Source organism: Ammospiza nelsoni, chromosome 1, assembly GCF_027579445.1.
Source record: "Ammospiza nelsoni isolate bAmmNel1 chromosome 1, bAmmNel1.pri, whole genome shotgun sequence".
In the NCBI taxonomy this organism is placed as follows: Eukaryota; Metazoa; Chordata; class Aves; order Passeriformes; family Passerellidae; genus Ammospiza; species Ammospiza nelsoni.
The window spans coordinates 132,821,184-132,844,239 of record NC_080633.1 but is presented as its reverse complement, the minus strand read 5'-3'; the positions used below and the strand labels follow the sequence as shown (position 1 = coordinate 132,844,239).

Here is a 23,056-nt window from a genome sequence, read left to right as displayed (position 1 = left end):
CGGTCCTTCAGGTTGGTGAACTTTGCTTATTTGGCCTGGTGACACCTCCCTCCCCCAGCTGCAAGCAGATCTGCTGCAAGGACTGATTTGGAGCTACCCCAGATGTGAACTTAGCAAGTGGCAGGTTTGGGAAAAGTCCCATTTACATCCACAGAATAAAAAGCATTTGGTGCCTTATAGAGCAGACACTGCACGTCCGCAAACATTTCCCTTCCCTAAGCCTTCGTTTCCCTCCCTCTCCACTGTTTCATAAGTAAAACAAATTGACATGCAAGATGTTTCCTGAAGATTTTGGCATAGTCTTATCTGGATAAAAGGTCTCATGATGACTCTGTTGCCAACTTATAGAAATTTCAACACAAAACTATTCTATAAAAATAGCTGCTTGCCAGGGTTTGTTTGTTTTCATCCCAACCACTGCCTGACATTCCCTCATCTGCAAAAATAAACGTGTACAATTTATTACTTCTGTCATCATTCTTCTCCTAAAGCAGGCAACTTACAGTCAGTGTTCTATTTTGGAAACAAGCTAGAAGTCAAGCACTTTGTCTCTTGTACACTTTGAGAGTAGCAAAACTTGCTAGTTATTTCTTTGCTGACTTAGCCTCTGAGCAGTCCTGGGCAGGCTGCCTGAAGCTTCCACAGCTGATTCCAAAACCTCTTGTACCCCACCAAGAACAGTACTTGCAGCAGCCCTTTGCAGAAGGAGTGGCCTGGGGGTTTCCAAGGGGCTGGGATCTTACCACCATCCCATCTCCATCACCTGCATGAGGAGACTGGCCTGGCTGAAGGGCAAGGGACAGGGAGCAGGGGCTGAGCCCTGAGAGCTTTGCCCGAGGGTGATGCTTCCTATTCCTGAGCACAGCCCTGCTGATGGGCACTGAGCAGCAGTGAGGCAGTGTCACCCTGTGCCACATTCTGAGGGAAAAGCTGAGAGAGAGAACAGAGCCATCATGTTTCCCCCTCCACAGCTGGCTGCCCTTCTTTCCCACATTGTGGAGAAGCAGTGATGATAGCACCACTCCAATACTGTCATTATACTGCAAAGTAATAAAAATGTTTTTTCTGTGGTCTGGAATCCTACATTCTTGGCCTTGCCCTGCAGGATAGAATCCTTGTCTCTCATCCAGACACTTTGGAATCTGAGGGTGAACAATTCAGTGGGTATGGGAGGACCCACTTTTCTATCCTGCATCACAGACTCATTTTGTGACAAGAAAAAGATGTCCAGAGCTACAGAGAAGTGCCCAGTTGGCTCATCCTTTGAAGACCAGACCCTAAACTTTTTGGGCCTGAGCTCTCCATCTTCAGTTAGTGAAAGAAACACTTCTCTGTGTCCTGTTGAGAAATATATTCAAGACTGAGGAGCACTTGGTGGTGGGGACAGATGCTCCCTGTAACCTGGGGTTCACTGCCTTAGAGTGTCTGGGTGCTCTTGGTGGGTCAGGACCAGCCCCACTGATGGACCCTGAGCCCTGCTGCCACTCTGGCTTTGTGGGGGCACAGGGAGCTGAGGGATTTGGTGGATGAAGCAAGGGGCTGGGGGTGAGCTTCACGCAGCCGTGGCACAGCACAAGAGGAGGCAGGCCCATGGCTTCCTCGCACCAAAGAGGAGGGAAAGAGAAGATTCAGACCTAGTCGCCTGCTATGAACATTAAAGGGATTTTGCATGATTATATTTTTTTCCTCAGAGAAAAATTATGCTGCTTTGGGTTGCCATGGTTTCTGGTTTCCCTGGTTACCTCAGTATGGAGTAGGGGATGAGAGATGAGGGGAGGGAAGGGGGAGCCAAAAAGACAGGGACCAATTACAAAGATCCTGAGCAAGGCAGATGATGTCAGCAGGCCTTTTTTCCCGGGAAAGAGAACAAAAAGAATGGATGATTCTCAGCAAGGATGGTGGCTGTGTTTTGTACCCTTTGATGTTTTATAATTCAAAAGGGGGAGAAGATTACACAACAAAATTAATCGCCAGTGAAAACCTACAGCCTAGTGTTTAGTACCTCCTTAAACTAGAAGCAAGAGGATCATTGGTGAGAGAACCATGATGGAAAATAAGAAATCACAGCAATGGGAGTACCTGGGACCATGTACAGACTGGCAGGCAAGGCCAGGCTGCTGGTAATGGGTTTTGCAATGAACCATTGCAGCCTGGCAGGAGAAAAATGTTGATGCAACTCCAGCTCCAGAGAGCCCCAGCACAGCACTCCTGACCAGCCCCACGTGCAGAGCCTCAAGCAGATAATCCCCTTCCAAAAATCAACAGGACAATGTATGCAAGAAAGGCTTCCTTACATGGCCAAGTCCCCAGTCCTTAGTGAAAGTCCCATGCTGTTTTCAAGTGGTCAAGCTTTGAGTAAGGACTAAACCAGGCCTTTGTAAACCTTCTTTATACAACCACATGTTTCAGTGGTTGGACAAGAAAACCAATCTGATCCCAGTGGCAGGATGCCAATAATCCTCTCACCTTTCTCTTAATATCCTGTGACTCAGTGATATATGTCAGGCCATTTAAACCCCAGCAGCAGAGTTCAGGTGCTGTGCCAATTATATTGAGTGGATGGGGAGATACGCTAGTTGAACAAGAAATAGGTCAGAGGAACGATTTAGCTAATAAATTATATTAATGAAAAGTTCTTTTGGGAGCTGTTTGGTTTGTAGTTCTGCAGAGGAGAAGAGGGTCAGCAGGAGCAAAGAGAAAAATGGGAGGACCTGGCAGTAGACCTCAGTAGAGCAATGAAGGAGCAACAGAGAAGATGGGAAATAGGATGAACTGAGCGCGTCTGGTCCTTGTGGCACAGACCCTGCTGTAATGGCACTGAACAGTCTCCACAGGGCACAGAAGTGCTTGGGATAGCTTGTGTTGGGGGCAAAACTGCTGCCATAACTGAGCTTCTCTGCCCAGGCCAAAATAGACAGTTTCTCATCAAGGCTACTTAGCTGGGATTCAGTGTCTAACCAGCACAATCAGTATTGGCCTCCAGCCCAGGCAGTGGCTCACTTAGCACTGGGCATCTTTGTACAGCGCTTCATTCACCCCATAGAAACATCTACATCCCTCTCCAAATCTGCTCATGTCAAGTCTTTCCAGTGCTGGGCTTTGAATCAAATCCAAGTCTGGTGTCTAGATAAAGAGTTAGAAAAACTGAAATAGCTGCCAGGAGCACATAGGATCCTTAGGTGGCCTTCATCAGCAGCTCAATTTGAAATAATTCCTAAGGATCACTCTGTTGTGTTCTAATTGGTGGGGTTTGGAAGTGCAGGGGAGAGTTTCTCTGCAGACTCCTGGGGCTGTTTGTGTTCTACCTGTAGATAAATCAAGACAAAACACACCTTCCAAAGGTACTAATGGCAATCTATTGTATGTCCTACAGGGAGAGCAGGACATTACTGCATGTTGAGTAAAAATTACAAAAATGAGTAAACACAGTATCTTTGGAGTTTTGTTTCTGTTTGTAATAACAGAGATAGCTTCAAAGTTATGTTGTCATCACTGCAAATGAAGGCATAGAAATTAGTGACATCTAATTTTGGGTGTTTTGAAGTTGGATGACTGCTGCCAGCATTGAGAGGAGGGCAGCTGGGACTGCACACCTTCGAGCTGTCTCTCCCGGGCACCTCCTGTAGGATGGGATAAAGCCTCTCCTGGTGATGCCTGCCAGTTTCTTTCCACCATTTTCAGACAAAGCCCATCAAACTGATTTTAGTTATCTGACTGTTGAGTGCACCATGTCAGATGTACAAGGTCCACCTGTACTTTCTGTGATGGCTGTTGACAAAGTAGTGTCCCCTGTCCCCAGAGCTCCTGCTGATTATGCCCAGGCCTGAAACTCCTCCTGGCAGCCAAGGAGAAAACTGATGCTGGCAGGAGATGGCAGGGAAAGGAACACCTCCCTGCGGAGAAGATATTTTGGATTTCTAGTTTCTAATTTCTTTCTGCCATAGAGCATCCAGTCCACAAAGTTTATTGCATATTGTTGGTGAATTTAATTTAGGGCTGATGCTGAGTGAACCACAGAAACAGAGCCTTGATCAGAGCACTTATTTTTGTAGTGAGATTTGAAGAAGTAGTTTGAAAAATAATCTCCAGCATTCATGAGCTGTTATAAATTGGTTCTTTTATGTATTAGAGACAGGGCAATAAATGCCAAAGGGGATTTACTGGTTATTGCTGCTCTGATAAAAGGGTCATTAAGAGTTGTAAAAGCCTAAATGATAATGGGGAGATGTTGTAAATGCTGTAAGTGAATAGAATGAAAGAACATGATATACCCGTCAGCTGAGGTCACTTCCTAATAGTTTATAACCCTCTTCCAAACACTGAAGAGAAATCTGGGTTTGTCCAGCCAGGCAACTGAAAATTCCCATCAGTCACCCCAAGCGGAGCTCCTGGAGCTCCCTAAGCAGCAGCTGACTGACAAGCATCCTGAAAAAGCCCAAGGCTGCAGAGTAAGTCTCTATACCTTGTGGGCACTGCTCTCTGAAAGGGCAAGTATGGGGCACGGGGGTGTGTCATACGTGGCACAGCACAGGGGCTGTTCTGAGAAAGGCCCTAAAATGGTTATGTGGAAGAACAGACCTACATGCCCCAAATCTTCACCTCTGGTGCAGACAAGCCTCATCCTCCTCTTAACCAGCAGGTCTGCCAGCTATTTGCTTTATCTGCCCTGCACACAGCATCTAACCAATAAATCCCATCAAAATTTAAATGTGAAAATCACTTTAAAATGAACACCATCAATTCCCACAGCTTGTTATTAGCAGCACTGCTGAAAGCATCTGTTATTAAGGCCTTCATCATGTCCCTTAGGAGCCTTGTTTTCTGTTGTTTATGATTTTGTCAAACTTGAACTGAATTTTTTCATGCTGAATCTCTGTCTCCTGCTGAATTACTGTCGAACATTTCAGACAGAACAATACAGCTGTGAGGCTAGAGGAAAAGACATAATTTTGTCTGTGTTAAAGTAAGACACTATGTGACTTTTTCTTTGAGGAAGGCTAATTTCTCTGTACTCAGAAGTCTGTTTTATTTTCAGTAATCTGCTTTTCTGCAATTTCACAGGTAAATCAGGGAAATCAGGGAAATTATGTTCTTTGGCAGTTAAAAAAATCAGCAGTACATGACATCTGATTTCCTGGGTGTGCTCCAGCCCATTGTGGCCATGACCTTACCTGCAGGTACAGGAGAGAATGTCAGTCCAGCAAGGGCTAGATGTCAGATCTAAGGGGAGATTGTAATTTTAGGTCCCTAATACAAGCTGTGAATGTAGCCATAAAGAAGAAGTTGCCCAGTACGAATGCAGAGCTGTGAGAGATGATTTACACCTCTCTGATTTACAGAATATAGGTGGGATAAGTTGTGAGGAGAGAGAGAAGAGGTTTACATCAGGACAAGAAATTGTGCTTGGAGATGGGGAGTCTGTGCAGGAGGCTTTGAATTTGCTGGTGAGTTGGGTGGGCTTCTCTGCAGTAGCACCTGAGGGAACTGCCCTTGGTTTGCCCTCCCCACTCCCTTGTGTGGGTAAAATATCCCCTCTCCTACCCCTTGGGAGTGTTATTGCAATTGTCAGGTCAAACAGCTGCAGATGGGAAATGCTGAGGACTCTGCACATCTTGTATTTTGCTGAGCTACTCCAGCAATACAACTGTATGAAAAATCCTGAGCAGGAATAAGTAGCTGTCTCCAAAGCAGGGTTTGAAGAGTGTACACTAACCAAGGGCTGGGCACACTCAGCACAGAGTAAACAAACAGCTCATCCTGAGCACCAGGGCAGGAGAAAACACCAGTGGGTGATCATGTGGCTAGAGATAAATATATCATAAATCATTTGCTACCAGGAAACAAATGTCAGTTGAGTAAGCATCCTAATTCTGGCATTTCTTAAATTTTCAGTGTTTGCCTTTGCAACCTAATCATGCTTTTGGCTTCTGTGATACATTTGATATCACTGCATGTTGAGACATTGCAGACAGTCTCTGACCTAGTAAGCGAGGCACGTCAGATTTATTCCCATAACAAGCCTTGAGCAGGCACACTGCAGACCTGTTCTCTGCAGCAGATGAGCTAAGGAGCTTGGCATTTCACCTGGCCTTAATTCCCCCAGAGCAGTCAAGGCTCCTTGTGACACCTGATGGAATGCAGAAACTCTCTGGAGCCCAGCTTGGTCAGTAACTTGTGTGCTCTGGGAGGTACTGTAAGTACCTTGAAATATCGATTTCACACACGTAAACTAATCTGAAGAGGATTAAAAGATTGGTTGGCATTTGAGCAAACAAGAAGGATAGTTTTTTCCTAGGGGGATCTATGAGTCATCTTTTATTTGACAAGACAGACAACTTTCAGATATTACAATACATCTTGAAAATACTTCTAAACCCTTGATTTATTTTAATCCAAAGAGAACTGTTGTTGACTATACCTGGTCTTAAAATCTTTTCATGTTTTGGTCAGGAGCAAGTACAATGATGCATTTTACAGCTTCACTATAGAATATAGGGAATAAATAATTGCTGAATGTCACATGAAATGAGAAGTTATTCTTTGAATTATTTACAGAACACTCACAAAAAAGGAATTTGTGTAGAGAAAATAGGGATGCATACACAATATGGGAAAAGTTTGTCAATAAAATAATATGAACAGCTATAAATTGTAAACAACTGTAAACAACATTTTAAAAACAAGTAACAGTATGAGAGGTTTCTCAGACAAATATCTTCAAGTAATTGACTAATTATGACATTAGTCAGAAAAAAATCAGACCAGTCCCAGCCCAGCAAATTATCAGCATCCTCAGATAGGATAGCCTCATTTCCAGGGCACCACTGAGAACAGCCAAACAAGTTGGTTCTGTTTTACATTTAAATTTTGTTTTCTTGTTGTTATAAATTGTATGCTGTTGTTTTGGTTTTCAGTGCTTATGGTTATGTTACTTACAAGCAGCATGACTGTAACTTCATCCAAGAAAATGAATGTGGATTTATTTACAAGATATTCATTTACACTTGTGTAATTGAGTAGAGAATTCTCCTCCAACCTGTATGTTCTCACCTGGCATTCTTCCTGTTAGCTTGCTTTTAATTACTTCTAATATGCATACTAATGCTCTTAATAACTTGGCTCATGAAATCTACATCTGCAGTGGGCTTTTAATTTACAGCTTGAGTGGTATTGTTTTAATTTTCTTCTTTCCAATAACAAAGCATCCACTGATGCTTCAGATGTGATCAGAGGATTTAAACATTCCTTGGGTGTGCCATGGGGTGCTTGTTGCTATACCAGCACCTTTCCTGAAGTGAGGCTGGAGCACACACAGGACAACCCTGCACTTGTAGTGGTCAGCACTTCATCCACTGACAAGCCCTGAGCGTCCTTCTGCACACAGGAACCTTGTTCCCACCCCTGTTCTCTTTATTGTGCATGCTTCTTGACTCCTGTGTACCTTTCCTTTTCCACATTTTAACCAATCTCACAACCTTGATGGAAAGCCATCTGCCACCTCTGCCCCAAGCCCTGCCTGTGGCTGCAGTTTGTCCCTTTGCTCAGGTGGCAGTGTGGCTTTCACAGCTCACAGCAGAGCAGGAGCCTCCCAGGCACCAAGGAACCTCTCATCCAGGCATTGGCTTAGAAGGCAGGAGTGTAACATCATGGGGATACATTTGCTTTCGTGGTTTCAAGTCTTTCCAAGTTTCTATCTAATCATGAAGGTTGGGAATTTGCTTGCATTTCTTTTTTTTTTTTTTAATAGAAGGCAAATCAGAAGTATAACTGAGATTATTCACCAGGCACGTGACTTCTGGAATGTGAGTTTAATCCAAAAGCAAAACATAAAGTGAATATAATGCTTCAGAAGTCAAGAGAAGAACCACTGCAAAGAATAATTTGTGGATTACTTTATTGTGTTACACAAAAAATAATCAATAAAAGTAAATAAATTCTGAGGTCACATAGCAAATAATGAATGTGACAGATAATCTACACTGTAAAAAGTTCTAGGCTTGGTTCAGATTTTTAAATATAAACTAGTTTTCTGAGAAACAGGGTTTTATATACATGCACTTTAAAAGCTCTTTAACTCTGCTGTACTATGTGGAGTAAATAAAAATCAGGCTCTGTATTTACATACACTGAATGTGCACAGTAATGTGTTTTGAGAGTTAATAATGCATGAAGGGTGCTCAGGGTAGAGGTGGAAGCTTGGCCTCTGGTTGCTGAAAACTTCTGAGATGCAAAGGGGGTCATGCAGATTTAACTGTTACCTGAGAGCTTCTTCTGGGGTTTGCTGATTTGTTGCTTAAAAATAAAAGAAAAATTTTAAAAGTTTTATAGAAAGCAAAGTGAAAGAAAGGTTTCAAGTGAAACAAATACCAGCTTAAAGAAAAATTATACCACAATGTAACAAATGTATATTTATTTTCCTTCTATATTAAATATATTGTAATAAAATAAAATAAATCTCTTAAAAATAAACTACAGAGAAGATGTTCATAGAAGCTTTGTGAACTACTCCATCAACAACACACTAGACAATGCATGCTGTACCATCTCCTTAGCCCCCTATGTACCCTTGACCAGCAATCTGTGCTTGCTGCTGTTAAGTCTTTTTCTCTCTCTCTAAGCCCCGAAGTTGTGTTCCTCAGGCACAATTCTCGTGGTTCCTCACACCTTTCCCAGCCAGCTCCCTCAGAACAGGTGAATGGCCCCCGGGAGACTCCTGTCCCTCTCCATTTGCTCAGGGGGAGCCGGGATGAGGAGCTGGAGCAGCGCACAGGCATGGCACTCAGATCAGGATAGGAGAGAGGAATCCTACCCCTCCTCCCCGTAACTCTCATTTCCTGGTTTTCCCAGGATTAAACAGTGCTGAACTGTTTGGCCCCAGAGGAAGAAGCAGGAAACAGAACAACAAAGGAGAAATCTGATTCCAGTGGGAGCTGTTGATGAAAAGCATTTAGGCAGAGCTTTAAAAGGGAGGCAGAAATACTCACTTGTGTCTCACTTTAAGTGACACACATCAATAAAGCAGTGCAAAAGCGAAGGGATCTGCTGACCTTCAGAACAGAGCTTCCATGGGAAACACATTTTCTGATTTGGCTCAGGTATGTCAGGAGTCATTAAATCAGGAAATTATAAAACTGAAGGCTGCTGCTATTGGGAATCAGAAGGGAGCACAAAAATGGAGGAATTCTGTACTGATCAATTAAATAAAAAATAGTGGCAGTTTGAGAGCTGACAAGGAATCAAATAAGATCAAAGTTCTCCCACAATGGCTGCCATCAGATGGGGCATGGTGTTTGCTAGTGGGGAAGGCTGCCCTGCCCTTCTCCACCAGGAACATGTTTGTTGACAAATATATTAATTCAAGGTCCCAAATGACTTCAGTATTTCAGGCCACTAGCCTGATCCTCAACTCCTATTGAAGCTTTGTTTATCAGTGCTAACAACCTGTTTTGCAAGGCCAGCCTTTATTTGGCTGATATACTGTATTCCCAAAGGCTGATGTAACATGGGTCACAAATGTCTGGTGACAAATCTCTTCCATCCTCTCTAATTTCCATGTGAAATCAATTTGCATGTATCCCAGATTATACACAGCCAAGCAAGGAGACGGTGTCTCGGCACAAGCACATTTAAATCCCCCAGGTGCAAGGAAGGAGAAACAAAGATTCATTACAGTAATAATGTTTCAGCCTTCTAGGGATGAGGTCAAATGAGAGCAGCAGAGCCCTGGCTAACAGGAGAGCAGATCTTATGTACACAGGAGCTATCACTAAGCCTTCTGACATGTGTTTGTGGAGGGAAAATATCCACCTTATCACTGAACATTTCACAGGGCAAGAAATCTTCATTGGACAGTGTCGCATGAGTAGGATTTTTTTTTTTTGTCTAAATTTGCTTTCTTAGCTTATTTATCTTTGAACCTGGTTAGCAAGTAGTGAGTTCTGTCAATCTGTATGTTTACTCCAATTGAAAAACACTGTATTATTTTGGCACTTAGCGATTTTGTATTTACTGAGAACCCTTCTTTGTAATGATGGAAATTCAGTGTTTAGGGTAGGAACTGTTCACTGGAATCAAGCCTGGAAACTGCAAGGGTGCATGCCAGAATGCTGCCCACTTCTTTAGAGTCAATGAAAATGTGCATTCTCCTTAATAAACTACCACACATTGGTATGATTTTTATAGACTAAAAGCTGCTGCTGAAAATGACAAAGCAAACTGAAAAGTGCCACTAATGTCTGGGTTGGAACATGTTGCCAGAACATTCCTGAGAAACTGGAGCCTCCTGGGAGCAGTGTAGGTGGCATTTACTCACTTTGGAGCCCCAGTGTTTATACCAAATTGCATTTCCTTGCCACTGCGCATGCCAGAGCCTGCCTTAATTTAGACTCTGCCCTCATAAGACCCTGAAATCCCTCCACTGCTCCCCATTGCAGGCAAAAGCAGCAGCCAGAGTCTCCCAGGACTGGTCTCAAAAGCCTCTTTCCCCTTCACTCAGTTCAGCAGAATTTCATGACATATACATTAACTTGGACTTGATTTGATACTTCTCCAAATGCCAACTGCAAAAACCGAGCTGAGGAGGAGGAGGAGGAAAGAAAACTCCACAAGCAAGTGTGATACCTGCAGGCCAACAGTTCCATTAACCTTCCCAGGGACAGGCAGGCACTCTTGTTTTCTAGCAGTCTATCAGTTTTCTCCCTATTTATATGTACTCTTAACCTAGGTCATAAAGTGTCTAAATGAAAATTTGTTGCAGGGACTGGCTATTGATTTGCAATCCTGCACATCTGGAAGACATGACCCTAAAAGAATGTCCATTCTTTGAACTAATGAAAATTTAAACTCTAGCATAAAATAAATTGTTTCAGGATAAAATTACCTGACATTTTGAATGAACACTGGGTTTGTTTTATAGGTAAATCCTCTTTACAAAAATATACCAGAGAAGTTTCAGTGATATTTGTGGGGCTGATTGAATTCAGTGGAGCCACACTGGAGGTTTACAACAATTAATTACACCCTCCAAAGGATATTGCAGAAAATGGTGACATGACAGCTGCTTCTCAGGGTCCCTGATGTCAATGGGATGGATACTACAGTAGTCTCTCTTAAGATGCAGAATTTTTTCTGTGAATGAAACAAGCTAGTCCGTGACTGAGCAATTCAAGTAAACTCTCCCTCTGGGAGGGAATCCAGGTTTCTCCCTCTGTCACTTTGTGTTTCATTCAGTCAAATCTCTGCCAAAACCACAGAGTTCAAGGACTAAGTGTAAATTTCCTGTCAATTCCTGTCCAAGTCGTTGCTGCTGACATCCTGACTCACTGAAGGGGAAGATATCATCTACCTTTGTCAACAAACATCATTCTTCTTGCAATTCCTAGGGCAGAACCAACTCTTCTACTGTAAAGTCAGATTTATGTAAAGTTGGGAAGGATATTTAACAAATTACTCTAACATGATGTACACAGGAAAAAAAACAGTGCAGCCAGCTAAGGCCAACTACAAAGCCTGGTTTCATCAGATTCTCCTTTCACAAGAACCATATAAACATTTGGCACTTTCACTAGCACTGTGCATCAACATGTTGACTCTTTGCTCATCTGAACTGTATATAAATTAATTTCTCCATGAGTTTCTGTCCTAGGATGACGTTGTGATGCTTGTATCCCCATTCATGTGTTCTGTTTATGCTGGATATCATGTTCTGTGCCTTCAAGACTGGCTCTGAAGAGTGAAAGTTTTGTTTTGGTTTCCTATCAGCTGCTCCCCCACAGCTGGCGAGACACAGAGACGGGGCAGGACATAGGGCTGCTTTTGCTTTTTTGCTTTTTGCTTTGCTCTTGCTCTTGCTTCTGCTTGACTTCTGCTTGCTCTTGTTTCTGCTTATTAGCTAGTTTAGCTAAACAGTCCAAATTTCTTCCTGGACTGTTTCTCCTTTCCTTTTTTTGGACCTACTCGAACCTGCTCTGGACTGGGACCTGGGAACACTGAGGGTTTGCACCGTTTGGCTGCAGCAGCTGCCCCAGCGCCGGAGGGACTGAGAACAGAGCGACCACCTCCGAGAGAGACTTTCTGATTTTGTCAGCTTTTTTAGAGTGGTGTCACCCGGGATTGTTCATTTTGTGTGCTGGGCGGTGCTGTGCCTGTTAAATAAACAGGTTCTTTTCACTTCTCTCCAAGGAATTCTTCCCAAACCGGTTGTGGGGAGGGGCCGTGTGGGTTTGCTTTCTGGAGGGACCCCCCCTTTGGAGATTCTCACCCAAATTTGCCCTAAACCAGGACAGTTTCTTAATGATAGATCTCGTAAAAGCTCAAGAAGAAATATGTAACTGCAAAAATGAGCCCGAGGTGAGTGGCATAAAGGGAAGGAGGGGGATACTTCACATGGAGGAGGAACAAAAGGGTCAAGTCAGGGTTTGTATGCATAATTTGTTACCCCAACTGATAAAAATGCATCTTTCAAGAAGAGGATGAATCAGTCTGCAAACAAGCTAGTGATATTCTAGTAACACTGTGAGACTTGATAAGTGGAGTAAATCATTCCACTTCTTCAGACAACCCAGTTTTATCACTGGATCTATCTCTCATCTTCATTAATTACTATTGAAATTGCAGGCAGTAATCCATTTACCATAGAACAAGCAGGAAACTGAGTATTCAAAGTGCGATGAATCAGTGCTTTAACTAGCCAAAACATGACAGGCAAAGCTTGCTGCCGTCACTGGTGATTCCCAAGAAAAGCATTTATGTAACTGTACAGTTATACATAATTACACAGTGACAGGCATCCTGCTCACAGACTAGGTCTGTTTGTTCTCTGCATTTTTTATAGTGCCCTGTCTCTCATAAAAGCAGTTATACAGGCTGATACAGGTAAAATTAATAATTTCAAATGGGGCCATTCAACTCAGACAACTCCTGGCTTGGAAAGCATCAGCTCTGGAAATGAAGTCAAAGCTTGGCAATGCTGGCTGGGATTGAAAAAAAGCTGAGGAAACTGAACTGCCCTTCTAGAGGAATCACACTTCTCTGTAACAAATGGCCTGACTTATGTTTCCTCCTTGGAAAATTACAGCTGGGATTATCAGAGCTGCTTCAGAGTCAAGAATCTGCATCCCAGATGGAAGTTGCACCCTCCCATCCCTTGCCAAGTACAGTCCCATTCACTTCTTTTTCTGCTGTCTAGGAAATCTCAGCAGACAAGCAGTAGCTTGGTAATAGCTAACCTGCCTGGTAGGAGTGCATTTTGCCTGTGCTGGAGTGGTTTCTACTCACTCCAGTGAAAAGCAGCACCAGCTGCAAAGGGCTGCTTCAGCCCAAGCTGTTTTAATAACACTAGATGCAGCTTTTGAGAAGGGATCTCGTGTCTGCTTAGTGTTTGTACTATGACTTGTATTACTGATTTATAATCTTCAAGTATCAGGCCAAATCGCTTCCTGCTTAAAGTTGGAAACCCATCAAAAGCAGTGACATCGCCCTTTCTTCTGCCAGCTGTAACATGGTCAGACAAGAATGTGGGGCTAAGACTGCTGGTTGCTATGTTGGGATAGGAGATGTGCCTGACTAGTGTATTTAGTAAGACGTTAAGATATATTAAAGATCATATTGCTCCACTTCTCTGAAAAAGACTTACATAAAAAAGGCCAGCACAATATTCCAAGAGCAATTTCCTAGATGCAATCAGTCATTACTGCTGATGTCAGTACCAGGGATGGGGTTTCAGTGACTCCAGTCATGCTAGGCCTGCCCTTCAGGGACAAGAGAGTGCCTGAAAAGAGGCCTGAATTCTGGTGCTAGCTTTGTACCAGCTGAAGTGTTTGCTAAGCCCTCATCATCAGCACCTGTGTGATGACACCAACTCTCTGCCATCATTCAAGGTATGTTACCACTGGAAGCTGGGGAATGTGCTGCTCCTGGTCAAGCAGCTGATGAATGGTGAGGATGCTGCACAGGGAGGCGAGGGATGAGGCTGCCTTTCCATGTTGGCAGGGCAGGCTTTGTGGACACCAGCACCTTCACCGTCAGAAATGCAGCTCAAACAGCTGGGCACCAGAGACAAAAGAGCCTCCAGACTCTGAAATCTGCAGGGGATGTTTAAGAAACCAAAGAGCATCAAACTCGGGAAGAGTGATAAAGGAGAAATACAGCTCTGACCAATCATAGAGAAAACAAGCATAGCTCTGACCCAGCAGAAATGACAGTGAAATCAAAGACGTGGGCAGCAAGGGTTGTCGTCATTAGCAATTAAAAAAACCCTAAGTGCAGTTTAGTAAGAGCTGACCAATATACTAGGTGGTAAAGTATGAGTCAAAGCAAGTGCAGAGCTGTGAGTCATCCACCTCAAAGGGCTTTATCCTTGGATAAAAGTCAAAGAGACAGCTCAGGGAGAAAAAAGGAGTGTAGGAAAGGACAGAGACAATAGCAGAGCAGTGGGCCTCCTCACAGAGCAGAGGCCACGTGGGCAAGGCAGCTATCAGCCAGTTATGCTTCCTTACTGTTATTTCTGTATATGTTTCACAAATACAGGGGTCAGCCTCTTGCTCTGGGGAACTTCACCTGCAGCACAAACAAGAAGTAGAGCAAGATCAGAAAGAGGGAAGTGGTACAGAAAGCAAGTCACATCACTAAGGATGTGTGTGTCTGTGCGTTTAAAGGAACAAACATTTATCAGGACTTTTCTCCTGCAGTCCATTTACCATGACTCTATTACTGATACAGTGTTCTGCAGGAGCAATATAGCAATTAGTCAGCTGACATGGCTTTGTCTTATAAAGTAAGATGAAAAGCAAGAAACTAAATTACAGGTCAGATAAAGGCAACTGTGATAAGGATCAATGCCATTTAAGAGGGTGAAAACACAGAGAAGGAACTCTTTCAGGTGGGATGGAGAGAGGGGAAAAAAGGGATGGAGAAGATGATGAGATGGTTAGGAGGACGTAGATGTAGTGTACAGGATGAGAGGCTGTCGAGCATCACACACATCTAAACACAGGGTGACATGAGTTAGTTCCAGATTACAGGGAAGCACAAGGAGTGACGGGAAGAGGCAAAGAAAATGAATATGCAGGATCTCATGCTGCTTCAAGGACAGTAAATACAAGAGGCAGGGTAGAAAGAACAGGAAGATGGTCATGGCAATCACATCTGTAGTGTCTTCCATCTGCAGAGGAACAGTTTAAAGAAACTCCAAAGGCCTTAGGAGAAAACAAAACACAGATTTACCACCAGAGGATTGAAGCTAAGAGAGAATTGAGACAAAGCATGTTTCCATGTCCACAGCTCAGTTTCAGAGTCCAAATCTAAATCAGTTCCCTTGATTTAATGGGTATTTTCCATGTTTTACAATACAGCAGATGACCATAGAACCTGGCTCACTTACATCCTAGTCAAGGCAATCAAAACCACTGGAAGCTGTGCTGAAATAAGATAAGAAAAAATTTAATAGGTGGGAAAAAATCCCAAAGGTTCTGTATATTTTGTGTAACTTAATTTTCCTAAGACTTCCTAGGTCCAGTTATCAGTAATGTTTCCACATCATCACTATCCCTCAATATCCCCTCACTTATTCCCTTGCAGTCCCCATATCAGGTGGGAGCACACACCCTTCCAACTTTAAGCAACATTCTGGTCCCACAAACACTTTTGTAGGCACTACTTTTTTACACTTTGATAGAGGATATACAGCTTTGGGGAGAGAAGAATGTGAAATAATTAAAATAAGCAAAACATCTGGATACTGACAATCCAGAACCATAATTTTCAGGGCAGCCTGAAAATTAACCCTACAAAAGGCTGAAATTAGTAGAATGAGTGAAATATCCACAGTTGTTACCTGATTATTGAAACTTTACAGATATTTTTAGGCACGGGATCTTTAACATACAAAAATACAACCTGGTTTGTTTACAAAACAAACAACTACATATTTTTAAAAATTCTGTGTAATGACAAATATGCCCAGTATAAATGCATTACACTAAGGTCTGTGTCTGTCTCCTGTCAACAATCTCTAAAGGAGAGAAAGAATGACTGTTAAACTGGAAAGCATCATTACCATGAACTTGTAAATAAAAAGGAAAATTATGTCTGCAGGGCTTAGAAATAATATGCAAACAGAGAACAAATGCCATCATGCAGATACATGATGCATGTTTGTACAGAGAAAGCTTAGAAAAAGAACACAACATCCCCAAATTTATTCATTGTAATGTATTACAGCACAATGTTTAGGCCACATAATAAGCTGTCAAATGGAATAACTTTCATATATCAGTTGAAGAAAGCATTTTGGAAGATTGAAGTGTAACAGTAATAACATTTTCAACATTACCTTAACAATCATTTCAGCATGTGCATTCTGGGAAAAAGAAACTTGCATGAAAAATGATTTTTGGTTCTCCCACCTTCAAATGTGCAATTTTTTTCCTTAGGAAAAAAGAAAAATTGAGTGAGCAGGCTGGATTTTTTACTTCTCTGCTAACTATGCATGTAAGTAAGTTGATATGCATCTATAATTTTACTGAAATCAAGGTGTGGGATGATCCATATTGGAGCATCAGAAGAAAACTGAAGTTGCACAATAAATGCAACAAGGTACACTATAGAACAACAGGTACAAAGAAGGCGTAAGAAAAAACATCTAGAGCACAATGGAGCAATTGTTTATTTTATGTCTGTCCATGTACTGATGGTCTGAGCACAAATATTTGAAACAATTACTGTTCTTTTCATTGCAATGATTATGGTTGCTTATTCCAGTAACTTTTAGAGACCCTACACTAACAAACAAACAAAAAACCCAGCTTGAACATGATGCATTAGAAATGCCATGGATAATTTGCGGATCATTAAAAACATAACTCCTTTCACTAATCAATAAATCAACAACTGCAGAAGTATTTTAGATTTTATTTAAAAATCCAGGAAACTTATAAATCTCATTTTACAGTCCAACAGGACACACATATTGGTTTAGTTTTTCCTTGCAGCTGCCAGACAAGCAATCAGTTTTCCAGCAGCAGCTCAGCCATTGGCCTGACTGTAGGTCAGGAGACACACAGCATCCAAAGGACAATTCCCTCAAACCTCCAAGGGACAATTCCCACAAACCTCTTCCATAGAAGAGTGACCAGTTCTGTAATCACAGAACCAATTAGGTTTGAAAAGGCCTCTGAGATCATCGAGACCAATCTCTGACCAAACACCACCATGTCAAGTAGACCCTGGCAGCAAGTGCCCCGTCCAGTCCTTCCTTACACACATCCAGGGACAGTGACCCCACCACGTCCTGGGCAGCCCGTTCTAATGTCCAATCAGCCTTTCTGTGAAAAACTTCCTCCAGATGTCCAACCTAGACCTTCTCTGGCACAGCTTGAGGCCATGTCCTCTCCTCCTACCCCTGGCTGCCCGGGAAAAGACCCTTCCATGGCTACCACCTCCTTTCAGCATCTTGGGGTCTCTAGAGAGCCTTGGGGTCACCCCGAGCCTCCTCTTGCCCAAGCTCTCTGGAGGCCCGGTCCCTCTGGAGCGGCACCAACCGCGGCCGCGCTGCCGGGAGGTGCCGCCTTGGGGCTGCGCGGCCGCGGAGCTCCCGCACGGGAGCCCTGAGGCCGCCCGGCAGCGCCCCGGCGCGCCCCTGCGCGTCCGCTGTGCCCGCTGTGCCCCGGAACGCCCGCTGTGCCCCCGTACATTCGCTGTGCCCCGGAATATTCACTGTGCCCCGTACATTCGCTGTGCCCCGGTACAGAGGCGCCCGCCGTGGCCCTGCACGTTCGCTGTGTCCCGGTGCGCCGCCGCTCGGCTCCGGCCGCCCCCCGCGCTCCGCAGCCGCAGTTCCGGCGGTGGGAGGAAGCGCGGGGCCGGCTCCGCTCCGCTCCGCTCGCCGGGGGATGCGGGAGCGCTCCCGCCCCCGCGGCCGGCGGGAGGCGGGTGGCGGCGCGGGTGGGGCGGACGCGTCGCCCCGCAGAGAGCGGCGGGGGGAGCCAGCGGCGGGCTGCGGGCACGGGCCGGCCATGGAGGAAGGTGAGGGGCGGCTCCTCAGGCCGCGGAGCCGGAGCCGGGCGGAGGCGGTCGGGGTCAGGCCGCGGGCTCAGGCCGGCGGTGTGGCCGCCCCTCGCGGTTTGTGCCAGGGCACGGACGGAGCTGAAGCACTGGGCTGCAGGACACAGGCGGCCTCCCGGGCCCAGCCCGCCCCGGCGGCCCCTCGGGCCCCAGCGCAGCTCAGCCCGTCCTTTGCAGCCCCAAGAGGGAGGCTAGGCCGCTCTCTGGGGGACTTGGGGTCTTTTTCTCTTCCCTCGCCTTCCCTGGCATTTTCTCTTCCCTCGCCTGGCATTGTCTGTGGGCAGAGCGCCCGGGGCAGCATCTGCGGGCTCCGTGGATGCTTCCGTGAGCGTACTTTCTCTTTGGGCATCCTTCCTTATGTTTTAGTCACTCTTCTTTCTCGTTTCGTTAAGTATTAGAGAGCATCCAAAAGAGGGCTGCGAAGGTGGTGAAGGGCCTTGAGGGGAAGCTGTATGAGGAGCAGCTGAAGTCCCTTGGTTTGTTCAGCCTGGAGAAGACTGACGGAGACCTCCAGCTTGCTCAGGAGGGGCAGATACTGATCTCTTTTCTGTGGTGAGGAGTGACAGGACCCGAGGGAATGGCCTGAAGCTGCGGATGGAGGGTTTAGGTTGGTAATTAGGAAGAGGTTCTTTACCCAGGGGCGGTTGGGTGCTGGAACAGGCTCCCCAGGGAAGTAGCCGCAGCGCCAAGCCTGACAGAGTTAAGAAGCACTTTGACAGTGCTCTCAGGCACATGGTGTGGTTATTGAGGTGTCCTGTGCAGGGTTAAGAAGTGGACTTGGATCATCTTTGCAGGTATCATCCAACTCAGCGCATTCTGAGATTCTGTTTCATTTTTAGCCCCTACACAAACATTTTTCTCCATGTCTTTCTCATGTCTAGTGCAAACCCCCTATATAGGGGTTATGAGATGGCATTTAGTTTTCTTGGAGAAATTAGCAGAAACAAAACCGTTAATAGGTACCCAGAAAAATGCAGGAGCAAACAAGCATATGCAAATCTGTCCCATGGCATATTCCAGCCTCCCAGCTGTTCTCAGCAGGGGTACTTTCTGAGTTGCACATGGTTTCTGTATGTTTAGGAGTCTCCAGCTGCTTGTCCTCCACAGCTGTGTCTGTATTCTTATGAATCTGTGCAAACTCTTGGTTTACAGAACATTCTTTGGGTAGGAGTGTTCTGTGTGAAGGTGATGTGCAACGAGCTGGTTCTTTTAAGCATGACTCATTAGGTTTGTTTGAGAACTTTTTGTATTAGAAAAGGTGAATCACTGCTCTCTATTCAGTGTGTTTGTGCACTTCACTAACTGGTAGACGTCTGGCATGTTTCTGTTGGTCATCCTCTTTTCTAGACTGAGGCATCTTCAATTTGCTTCCTTGTTCCTTGTATGGAAGCCATTGCACAATTTGAATCACCCTCATGGCCTTTTATCTGAGTCTTTCCCAGCTCATCTTACCTTTCTTTAGATGAGGAGACAAAAATTACAGACAGTGCTCAATTAGTAGGTGAAAAGTAGATGAGTATGGTGGCACAAAGTAGGAATGAGTTATGTTTTTCTGCAGTAGAAACACAAAAATAAATGGAATGCATGTTTTCTGAACAAGAACTCGTTTGAACTGGGGACTTGCAGGGAACTGAAAAGCAGATGAAAAAATTATGTGCTGGATAGTTACTAGAGGCTGTGTCATCAGTTCAGAATTCTAGATAATTCTTAGTTGTTACCTTGTTTGACTTTCATATCACTCTGTTTGAAGGATTCGTTGAAGTGAAAACAGCATTTTTCTTGTTTGTGGCAGCAGCAAGAAACAGAAGTAACTCGCATCTTTTTGTGTTATTGCTTTGGGCAGAATATGTTGAGCAGGCTTCAAAACTGAGGTGAAGATCGTTTGCTGATTGAGGTGTTGTTTCAGAAGTAGAATTTTAAACTGTTACTTCTTTGGGAGCTTTCTCTTACTGCTTGAAATGCTATACTTTATAAGTTTGTTACACTTCTGCTATGGTTCACTTCTCTGCCAGAGAAGCAAAGGCCTTTTCCTCCAGTGTTCTCAGTGTTGTTGCCTTGGTCATAACCAGAATGACAGGGGCACTCACTTGTCCTTCCAAGCACATATCTGCCCACTTTTGTGATCTAGGATTTTCTTCCAGTGTGCTTTATTTTGTGTGCTACAAATGATTTTTAACTGCAGCGCACTTGGTGTTTGCATTGCTGATAAACTTTTCATATACGTGTCATGAAGAGATGCTGGTGTACATTTCATTTTGGATTGGCATGAAGATAAATGTGACACTGAACACCCTAAACCTTGTGTTATTTAGACTCTTTCCAGTTCTTGTCTTGTTTAAGAAGGTAGACGTTTTCTGTTCATTCACGAAAATGTTACCATTGAGATCTTGGTTTGCTCAGAATGATTTATAATTTGTTCTGTTAATCCACTGGTGTCTTATACAGGCAGATATCGCTTTAACCATTTCTATTTCTCTCTCTAGTTTCTAACTTTTAGATTTAATAGCTGGGAATTAAAAGTAGACTGAATTAGAATTGAAGTAATTAATATACAACCAGAGTACTTAAAAGCTTTGTTGTAGGATGTGAAGATTGACACTTCAAGTTTGAAGCTGGATGGGTTTATGAAGGAGCTGTTTTAAGTCCAGAGGAAAATTGATGGCTGGAAAATTTCAAGCAATGTTGGACACTAGGTCAAGCAGGAGAGCTAAAAATTCTGGAGTGTCAATTACAGTTAAATCTTTTCATTACTCTTCCAGAATGATGTAAATGTTGTGGAATATCTTTAATATAGGAATTATCAAATACTTTTTGCAATGAGTCTTTTTGTATTCACAGACCTGCAGTGTGTGAATTAGCCTCATTGCCTTTCAGACTGTAAAATAAATGGACCAGGACTTCAAATTGCTGCTGTTACTCACAGAAAAGTGAACAGAAGCCCTTGGTCTTGTGATATGATCTATGTGGCTGAGCAAACTGGGCTTTTAAATTATGTGTTAAACTAAATGTTCATAAATCTGCTTAGTTCCAGTAGATCCAAAAGCAGGAAAAAAGTGATATTACATTTACTTTATAAAAGCCTTTGCCATATAAATAATAGGCATCTCAATTTAAAAGTAATGGGCTAGCCAGTTTTTGTATTATACTGCTATAGCAGCATAAAACCAGGGTGAGGAATTGGCACCAGTTTCTCCCAGTGTCTGCATAAGCTTATCTAAACTATTGATTTTCTTCATTTGTGTTCACCGAATGGAATAAACCAGTAACCTTCCAGTTTGGGTTCTGGGTAATCCCAGAGTATGTCCTCAAGAGAATACTGTTGTTTTTTCTAAGGAATAACATAAGAATTGATTTCTGTAGTGTTATATTATTATTTTAGTTGGGCATATGATGTCCTTTAATTGAGTCTCTGTCAAATATATCTTCCATGGGATTGAATCAGTAGCAGTAACTGGCTGCTACCTGCTGCTGTGTGGATTTCCCAGTGTGATTTTATGTATTGTGTTGCAATAACTTAAAAAAAATGTCTTTAGGGGCAGTAGACCTGCGACAGAGAAAGAAACAAAATTGCACAGAATCTGACAAAATGGCTCCAGAGGAGAGAAACAAAGAAAATTCAAAGCTGGGAAGGTCGCCAAAATGTAAGCTACAGAATTTTTAGCTGACTTTTGATTGTTTTTTTCATTATTCTCTTACATTTTATGGGAAGATATTTGTAGCATGGTAATTTATAACAGACTTACTTTGAATTAGGTTTTTGAATATTTTGAGGGAAAACAGGCATGCACATTGGAGTTCTTTAATAATGACATTTTATGCGTTGGAGGGTGAAATGGTAGTCTTGGACTGTTTCAGGCTTGAGGAGGTAGAGGCAGGGGAGTTAAGAAATTTATTATTACTATTTGCATCCAAATAAATATTTTTATTGTTCCTGGAATGATCTTCTGGTTGGAAGCTGATACCATGAAGTAATGGTACTGAAACAAGAACAGACAAAAAGTCCTTAGAGCTTTTCAAGAAACAGAACTAAAACTAGATATAATTTTAGGCAAGTGCTCACCAAGCTACCAAAAGCTTTTATGTTAAAAGTACATACTAACTCAAAGGAGATACAGGTGTAGTAGACACCCTTTGAATGAGTTTGGTAAATTCAGATCCATTTGTTCTTATATTCAAAAACAGAATGGAAAATAAAATGTCTCAGAAACTATCTTAGATGCAGTATGCCACCTCTGTCTGTTAATGTCTTTAGGAAGTTTGTGGTGTTTTGGGTAGAATCTAGAGTTTGCTCTGTTTATCTGGAAGAGACTTTTCCTTCTTGGAATTCATTTGACAACAAAGCTTGCTGTAGAAAATTTGCAGTGTGTAGTGTGTTGAATATTTTGTCTGTGAAACAATGATACCAGCTGGGAAAGAAAACTACAGGACGGGAGTAACAAACCAGTTTTCAATGTATCTGTGCTGCTGATGGTATGATAATTTTCATGCCAGTAAGTTCCCTTGTTGTTCAGAAGTAAGAGTCATGTGTAGGCTGTGCTGTAGTTTCTCAGTCCTCTGTGCTATTTTAGCTTTCCCACTGTTCATTTTCAGATCTGTTAATCCAGCGCTTTGCAAAGCTGTTCTTTGGCTGTCTCGCGGCGGTCACCAGTGGAATGATGTATGCTGTATACCTCTCCACGTATCATGAGCGGAAATTCTGGTTTTCCAGCAGGCAGGTAAAGATAAACTACTGAAACAAAAGCCAGATTGTGTCCTTGAAATCAAATCTGATCTGTGTCATGTTGAAACTACTTGCAGTCCTGTGTCCTTCTACTGAGGCCTCTGTCTTTGAAACAGCTTCTTTTTTTTTGTCTTCTTTATTTTCTTTTTTTTTTTTCCTCCTGCTAACAGTTGTTGTGGCTTGTCATGCTTTTGTATGTTTTTCCATGTCACCTTTTATCCTTAAAACACCTTTCTAAAATATAAAAAAGTAACTGAAGCATACTGGGATTGCAGA

The 23,056-nt window shown here is 43.3% G+C and overlaps 1 protein-coding gene across 2 annotated transcripts in view; it reads left to right on the top strand.

Moving 5' to 3' along the window:
• The first annotated feature begins 17,844 nt into the window (after positions 1-17,844).
• Positions 17,845-23,056, top strand: part of DPY19L4 (dpy-19 like 4) — a 28,037-nt gene continuing 22,825 nt past the window's right edge. For both annotated transcript variants that reach the window (XM_059488082.1, XM_059488090.1), the window contains exons 1-3: positions 17,845-18,021; positions 21,594-21,701; positions 22,651-22,775. In XM_059488082.1, coding sequence (XP_059344065.1) covers positions 17,889-18,021; positions 21,594-21,701; positions 22,651-22,775 — 366 coding nt within the window. In that variant the 5' untranslated portion in view covers positions 17,845-17,888. The remainder of the gene's footprint in view (positions 18,022-21,593; positions 21,702-22,650; positions 22,776-23,056) is intronic.